General features: G+C 39.0%; 1 protein-coding gene across 1 annotated transcript in view; it reads right to left on the bottom strand.

Annotated features, from left to right (window-relative positions):
• Positions 1-3,458, bottom strand: part of LOC107152993 (NFKB activating protein) — a 21,994-nt gene extending 18,536 nt beyond the window's left edge. Inside the window, exons 1-2 of the mRNA XM_015498514.2 lie at positions 2,928-3,458; positions 80-160 (exon numbers count right to left, since the gene is read on the bottom strand). Coding sequence (XP_015354000.1) covers positions 80-160; positions 2,928-3,313 — 467 coding nt within the window. The 5' untranslated portion in view covers positions 3,314-3,458. The remainder of the gene's footprint in view (positions 1-79; positions 161-2,927) is intronic.
• Between the last annotated feature and the right edge of the window lie 5,177 nt (positions 3,459-8,635).

Raw genomic sequence — 8,635 nt, 5'->3', positions numbered from 1 at the left:
TTAAAAAAAAAAAAAAAAAAAAAGTTCACAATAGAACAGGATTTAAATTAATGTTATAACATATTTTTAAATCACTTACTCAGGTTCAGGATTCTTTGGAGAAAGTCCCCATACTTCAGGAGCTCCTAATTCTCCAATCCTCTCTCTCTCACTTAATCTCCTAGAGGATATAAACATTTAAATTATAACTTATGGATGGATTATTTCCTAAATGTACAATCAAATTCAACAAGAGTCCAGTTAAATCCTATTTTCCCAATGTTTTATTATACTTTTTCTTTTTAGAGCCAGGGTCTCCCTATTTTGCTCAGATTAGCCTCAAACTACTAGGGTCGAGTGATCCTTCTACCTCAGCCTCATAGGCTTCTGAGACTATAGGAGCCTGCCATCACACCTGACTTTCCTTATGTTTTAAAAGTTAATAAAAACCTGGTTTAAGTGGAAATTAATCACATAGGAGTTGATGTTCTCGTAATACTATCAAATGGTACAAACTACAGATAGCCTCAGTGCCTGGATAAGAAACAACAGCTTGGGAGACTGTCCAGGGCATCCCTATGCCAAATGCATGGCACAGCTTCTAATTGATCACTTCATTGTAATATGTGACAGAATGTTTTACATTTTGAAATAACTTTGTTCATGCATGATTAAAAAAGAAGTCTCTTTTGATTTAGTCAAACCTTCAGTTTTCAGGAAGCTAAGAATAAAGAAAATAAAAATGAAGAATTAGAAATAGAAAATAAAGGGAGTTCTGAAAATAAAAGAAAAAATTATTTGGCAAATATTATACTCAATGAGATGTCAGGTTTGTTCCCTCAGTTTTCCCTTTAGCTCCTTTTTGGAAAAGGAGTACATTCTCTGTTCTTTGGAGGACACTAAAATTGTTTAATTATTTTGTTTTATGATGTTTGTGATTTATTCTGTTTTAATTTTTGCTATTTTTCATAAACTGAAAAAAAAACCCTAAGGCTCAGTTCCTCAAAGTTTAGCTGTTTTAGATTCCATTTGTTTTTAATAATCCTTCAAAATAAACATAATTGGTTTGAATTTTTTACTTCTTTATTCAGGGGAAAAGATATAGCTATACAGAGTCAGTCTCAAAGGGTTTGCCACTTTGAAGAAACAGCCCCAAAGGGGCCATACTTGTAACTGTATTTAGAATACACAAATATAGGGGAAAGAATGCTGTCAGACTCTGAAGAACATAAAGTCCTGTTCTTATACCTGTTGCCATCTGGCTTCATCTGCACTGTTAAGACAAATTATTTATCTTCTAAATGTACAAATGCAAATTTCACTTAAGCATGGGGCTGGGGTTGTACCTTGGTGGTACAGCGCTTGCCTAGCACATGTGAGGCACTGGGTTTTATCCTCAGCACCACACAAAAATAAATAAATAAATAGATGTATTTTGCTCATCTATAACTAAAATTAAAAAAAAAATCACTTAAGCAGTTCTGACATTTTTTGGTGAGGATTCACCAGCAAGAAGCCATTTGCTGATATATATACATTCCATGTATGTATTATATGTCAAAATGCATTCTACTGTCATGTATGACTAAAAATAAATAAATAAATAAAAATTTAAAAAAAAAGAAGCCATTTGCTTTTTGAGTGATATATTCTATGGATACTTTTCTGAACAATTTAACTTGGGTAGGTCTTTTAACCTAATTCAGGACTGTTTTTATTTTCTGCTTCCATGCATGAGGCACTAATAGCTAACAGTTATGGGATATTTATTATGTTCCAGGCACTAAATTATTACAACCTTAAAAGACATGGTACTAATTTTATCTACCCCCATACCCTCACCCTGCTTTTTTTTTTTCAATACTCAGGATGGAACCCAGGGCCTCAAGTATGTTCAGTGAACACTCTACCATTGAGCTGTATCCCAGCCTCAGCATCTTTATAATGGTGAAGAAATGACGTTCACAGAGGTTAAATTAACTTTCACAAGGCTGCACTGCTATTAGGTGGATAACAAAGGTTTCAAGCAGTCTGATTCTGGAGCCTGTCCTTCTCATCACTATACTTTATTAGTTCCCACTGCTGGAAGAAAAAGAATCATGAAGCCATCTCCCAACTGTTGGAACTTTAACTTGCCCCTCAATGCCTGTAATACTTTCAAACGTCTCGTTTCTTAAACACATAGTGCATGGCTTAGTACAATGCCCAACACGTAATGTTTAATAAATATTAGATATTGTGAGTCACACAGCAATGATTCTAAGCCTCTTCCTCTTCCTTAAACCAGGCACTTTCCCACTCCAATATTCATTCTTATTAGAGGAGACCCAATCTCACCTTGACATCATTTTTCACCAACAAGATTGAGACCACTTACCCAGATCTTTCTTAAGGTAACTACATCTACAGCTAAGCAGATCACTTCCCCCACATTCATGTAATTATCTTGTGCAATATAAATCCTTAATTTCAACTCTTTCCAATTCCGTACAAAACATTTCCATTGATATATTCCGTTATCTCAAACTTGTCTGTTTCTCCACTCAAGCAATGATTGATTGCATGTCGAATTCTGGAACCAACAGAATAGTGATCCTTCTTTCCATGAATTCAGTTTGTGAGAAATAAAATCATGCTCACGACTGATAATGACACAGCCAAGTAAATGCTATAATTCCGGTAGATCTGAGGCTCTTGGAGACGTCTGCTAACAAGCCAGGAGCGGGTAAGGGGACAGCGATAAAATAGGGCGCTGTATAAAGGGACCCGCCGACAAGTGAAAATATATGGGAAATAAAGGCAGAATACAAGGTTGCCGTGAGTGGAATGAAGAAAGGGACGAAAATGGGTGCAAGACAGGTAGAACGAAATGCGAATAGTCAGAAACACAATGAACGATAAATCGGTGAGGGGGCTCATACAAGAAAAGATGCGGCGAGCTCACTCACTTCTGCCGCAGGCTCTCTTCCCTCTCCTTGTCCAGAAGGCTAGGCCACGGCTTGTCGCTCCCGTAGGGGCGTGAGTAGCTTCCATAATACGTAGACGAGGAGGCAGAAGCAAAAGGGGTGTTCCGTGGCGCAGAGGGCCGCTCTCGAGAGCGCGAACGCGAGCGCGAGCGGTACGACTGGTTTCGGGAACCTTGGCTGAGACCACCCAGCTGATGACTTAGGCCATTCTTGTCACCAGACCGAGAACAAGAACGCGAGCGAGACCGGCGACACCGCGGGGAGCGGGAAGATTTGCTGGGTTTGGGGCTCTTCGACGAACTGCGGCGTCTTCCTCCGGAGCCAGAGGCCTCCCGCTCAGGGCTGCGCGAACTGGACACTGGAGCCATTACCGCAGCTGTGCCCCCGAAGCTGAGGGCCAAGGGGGCGCTCTTGTGACCCCGGGAAGATTCCCGGTTGCCTTGGCTCCCACAACTCGCCGCCGAGCAACCTCCCAAACCTGAAGAAACCTTGGAAACAGTTCCGGGTACGTCAGCAAATACCTTCCCCAGACCTAAGGGCTCCTCCCAACCGGAAGGGGCAGGTACCAGTATAAATAAGCCGGTCTGGAAACTGGGTCCGCGCATTTGTTCAGTTCCGACAGAGGTTCAGCAAATTTAAGGCGCGTAGGAGATCAAGTCCTTTCTCAGATCGAACTTGAAATACCTGAAGAGAAGGTCCACGGAACACAGGATATGTTTCACTGAGTAACCATGTGAACAACACACAATTCTGCATGTGTTTCGTGTGCTTTCTCTGTATAATTATATAGACATGTATATGTATATGAATGTATGTACTTTATGCGTATATACATATATATATATATATATATATATATATATATACACACATCAAAAAATATGATTTATTTTCTTTTTTGAAATCCCAAGCAAAATAAGGAGGGTTTATTGCAATTAGGAGTGAGCTATGATGTTTATACCCATATTTTCTAGTTAATTTAGAAAGCACAAATTCTATGTTAATGACTTGAGCCTGATGCTCTCCAATCAAGTTAGCAGCCCAAAGAAAAACTGCATATTTAATTCCCCAGTCACACATCTCCACCAATGTGCTCCAACTAAAGGAAACTGGAACCCACTAGTTATCCAGCCCATTGAACCAGTCTTTCATTTACTAGCAAAGCAATAGGGTTAATGATCAGTATTTATATTCATTTTATAATTTTTTGCATGCTACTGGGGATGGAATCTATGGGTGCTCTACCACTGATATTTATTTATTTTTAATTTTGAGACAGAGTCTCACTAAATTTCCCAGGCTGACCTCAGACTGCAAGCCTCCTGCCTCAGCCTCCCAAGTATGTGGTCTCTTTTTGCTTATCAAGACCCTAACTTTTGTGATACTAGTCTGTACACTTTTGTAGCACTATTTTTTAAACTTCATTTCAATCCAAATTCCCCCCATTTTCCCTCCCCTTCTCTCTCCTCCTATTCTCCCTCCTCTACTCTGATGATCTTCCTTTCACTCCTTTATTTATTTATGATTGGTACTTCTTTTCTCCTACAAATTTATAATTGCATACCAGAAGGCAAAGAATAAGATAAACATTTTTTGTTTGTTTTTCACTTTCACAAAACTCCATTCTTTTCTTTATTTTTTTAATATAGTTGTAGATGGACAGCAAGTCTTTATTTAATTAATTAATTTATTTATGTGGTGCTGAGGATCAAACCCAGTGCCTCACACATGCTAGGCAAGTACCTCACACATGCTGCCACTGAGCTACAGCCCCAGCCCCTTATATGCTTTTTCTATGTATATATAAAGATGAAATTACCTTTGGTATATTTACAAATGTGTATCACATGATTTTGTTGAATTCATTCCATATTTCTTCCCCTTTCCCTTCCTCCCTCCCTCTCCTTCTCCTCCTACTCCACTGATCTTCCTTATGTCTTATGATATCTGATCCCCTCCCCAACTACCTTCTTTCTCTTATTTTGCTCTTACTTCCACTTATGAGAGAAAACATTTGACCCTTGATTTTCTGAGTCTGGCTTATTTCACTCAGTATGATGTTCTCTGGTTCCATCCATTTATCAGAAGATGACATTATTTCATTCTTCTTTATGGCCGAGTAAAACTCTAGTTTGTAAATATACCACATTTTCTTATCTATTCATCTGTTGACAGCCATCTGGGTTGATTCCATAATCTGGCTATCGTGAATTGTGTTGCAGCACCATTTTATACTGTTTTTAAATGACTTGGATTTTTGTTGTTGTTGTTGTTGTTGCAGTGCTGGCAATCAAATCCAGGCCTCACACATTCACAATTGAACTAAATTGAGTCAGAGAAATTATGTGATTTGGAATGGAAATTTTCTAATAAGAAAGCTTTCAATGTAAAAACTACTGTCTAGCTGGGCACTGTGGGGTGTGTCTATAATCCCAGCTAGCCAGAAGGCTGAGAAAAGAGGATGTCCAAGAGTCCAGGAGTTCAAGGTCAGCTTTGGTAACATATAGAGACCCCTTAAGAAGGAAGAAAGTCTACAGCCTAACTTCTGTGATACCAGGCTGTGCACTCTTGTATCAGTTAAGCATTTTAAAGTTTTCCAACAGTGGTTTATCTGCCCCATGGCACATGCTTCCTTCCTTTCTTTTTTTTCTTTCTTTCTTTTTTTTTTTTTTTTTTTTGTACTAGAGATTGAACCCAGGGACACTTAACCACTGAGCCACATCCCTGGCCTTTTTTCTATTTTACTTAGAGACAGGGCCTCACCAAATTGCTTAGGGCCTCACTAAGTTGTTGAGTCTGGCTTTGAACTCATGATCCTCCTGCCTCAGCCTCCCCAGCCACTGGGATTACAGGTAAGCCACCATGCCCAGTGCTTCCAGGCTTGCAGAGGGTGGGTCCTATCGAATACCAGCACAGCCCAGACAAAGAATCATTTACACTAAACACAGACCTGTCATTCTTTTCAGGAATCAAATCATTGTATCTTATGGGGCATGGGAGCCTTCAGTTTCAATACACTATTCCTCTTTGTAATATGAGACCCTGCGGCTGACTGGGAAGGTACATGGTTGATACCCACAAGAACTGAGACAGGTTTTGGGGTTGTGAAAATGGGGGTTGAAGAAGTGATTAGGGAAACTTTTCTGATCGGTATCCATTTGAATTAGTAGATACTTTATGATTATAACAATAATTGTTTAAGAGCTTCCAAGACTAAAATTTATTGATCACATTTTTTTTTGTACTAGGGATTGAACCCAAGGGTGCTTTACCACTGAGCTACATCCCCAGTCATTTTTATTTTATATTTTGAGACAGGGTCTTGATAATGTGTTTAGGGCCTTGCTAAATTGCTGAGGCTGCCTTCAAACTTGCAATCCACCTGTTTTGGACTCCTGAGTTGCTAGGATTACAGGCATGCATCACCATGAATTATCATGCTCAAAACCTGAATCACTTACTTCTTTAAAAAGTGCATCATAGTTATACATAGTAGTAAGGTTCATTTTGACAGAATCATACATGCATGAAATGTAATTTGCTCCATTTCAATCTGTACTGATTCCCCCCTCCCCCTTCCTCTCCCTATTCCCCTTCATTTATTCTACAGGACTTCCTTCTTTTTTTTCCAAATTGGTGCTTTATAGATATACATCAAGGTGGAATTCATTGTGATATGTGTGTATGTGTATAGCATAATTTTGTCCATTTTATTCCTCATTTTCTCCCTTTTCCTGTCCCTCTGTCCTGCCCCTCTGTCCCTTTCCTCTATTTCACTGATCTCCCTTCTATTTTCATGAAATCTGCCTCCCTCTCTTTTGTCCTTTATGTTGTTCTAGCTTTTGCATATGAGAGAGAACATTTCACCCTTGACTTTCTGAATCTGGTTTATTTCACTTAGCATGATGTTCTCCAGTTCCGTCCTTTTACCAGTAAGTGCCATATATTCATTCTTCTTTTTTTAATATTTATTTTTTAGTTGTCGTTGGACACAATACCTTTATTTTGTTTATTGTTTTTATGTGGTGCTGAGGATTGATCCCAGGGCCTCTCATGTCCTAGGTGAGCACTCTACCACTGAGCCACAACCCCAGCCCAAATTTGTTCTTCTTTAAGGCTGAGTAAAACTTCATTATGCATATATACTACATTTTCTTTATCCATTCATCTGTTGGCAGACAACTGGGCTGGTTCCATAATTTGGCTTTTGTGAATTGTGCTTCTGTAAACATTGATGTGCCTTTTATCCCCATAGCATGCTGATTTTAGTTATTTTAGATAAATACCAAGGAGTGGGATATCTGGGTCATATGATGATTCTATTTCTAGTCTTTTGAAGAATCTCCACACTGCTTTCCAGAGTAGTTGTACTAATGTGCAGTCCCACCAATAATATATGAGTGTACCTTTCCCCCAACATCCTCACCTGAATTTGTTATGTGTATTCTTTTGTTTGTTTGTTTATAGCAGCTTTTTTCATAACTGCCCAAATTTGGAAACAACCAAGGTATCCTTCAGTAGGTAAATGAATACATAAAGTGTGGTACATCTTGAGAAAGGAATATCACTGAGCATTACAAACAAATCAGCCCGCAAGGTGGCACATGCCTGTAATCCTAGTGGCTTGGGAGGCTGAGATAGGAGAATCGTGAGTTCAAAGCCAGCCTCAGCAACAGTGAAGCACTAAGCAACTCAGTGAGACCCTGTCTCTAAATAAAATACAAAATAGGGCTGAGGATGTGGCTCAGTGGTCAAGTACCTCTGAGTTCAATCTCTAGCACACACACACACACACACACAAAAAAAATTCAAATTAAAAAATATCAATCCATGATGATGTGGAGAGATCTTAAATACATATTTCAGAAATCTGAAAGGCTATTGTGATGTGATTCCAAATACATGACCTTCTAGAAAAGGCAAAACTATAGGGACAGTAAAATATCTGATTTACAGAGGATGGAGGAAGGGAGAAACTAGTGGATCATGAGGGATTATTAGGGCAGTAAAACTATTCTGCATGATACTATATGTTAGATAAATGTCATCAAACTTTGGTCAGTGATAGGTGTGGTGGCACACACCCATAGTCCCAGCTACTTGGGAGGCAGAGACAGGAGGATTGCAAATTCAAAGCCAGCCTCAACCACTTTTTTTTTTTTTTTTGGTACAGGGGATTGAACCCAGGGGCATTCCACTACTGAACTCCATCCCCAGTCCCTTCTATTTTGAGACAGGTTCTCACCAAATTCCCGAGGCTGACCTCAAATCTGCAATCCTCTTGCCTCAGCTACCCAAGTCACTGAAATTACAGTTGTGCACCACCATACCTGTCCAGCCTCAGCAACTTAGAGAGACCCTATCTCAAAACAAACAAACAAAAATTAAAAGACTATGGATGTAGCTCAGTGGCAGAGTGCCCCCAGGCTCAATCCCCAGTATCAGAAAGAAAAAATCAAAATCCATAAGATGTTCAATACATAGAATGAAACCAAATATACACTATAGACTTTATTTAATAATGTACCAATATTGATTCATCAATTTTAACGAATGTACCACACTAACAGAAGATGTTAACATTGAAGCTAGGCATGGTGTTGTACACCTGCAACCCTGGTTCATTGATCCTGTATAATGTATTTTTATTCTCAATATCATTAATTTTGTATCTGATCTTAATTATTTTC

Source organism: Marmota marmota, unplaced genomic scaffold (assembly GCF_001458135.2).
Source record: "Marmota marmota marmota unplaced genomic scaffold, marMar, whole genome shotgun sequence".
NCBI lineage: Eukaryota > Metazoa > Chordata > Mammalia > Rodentia > Sciuridae > Marmota > Marmota marmota.
The sequence above is the reverse complement of the archived record's forward strand: the minus strand, read 5'-3'. Positions and strand labels throughout refer to the sequence as shown.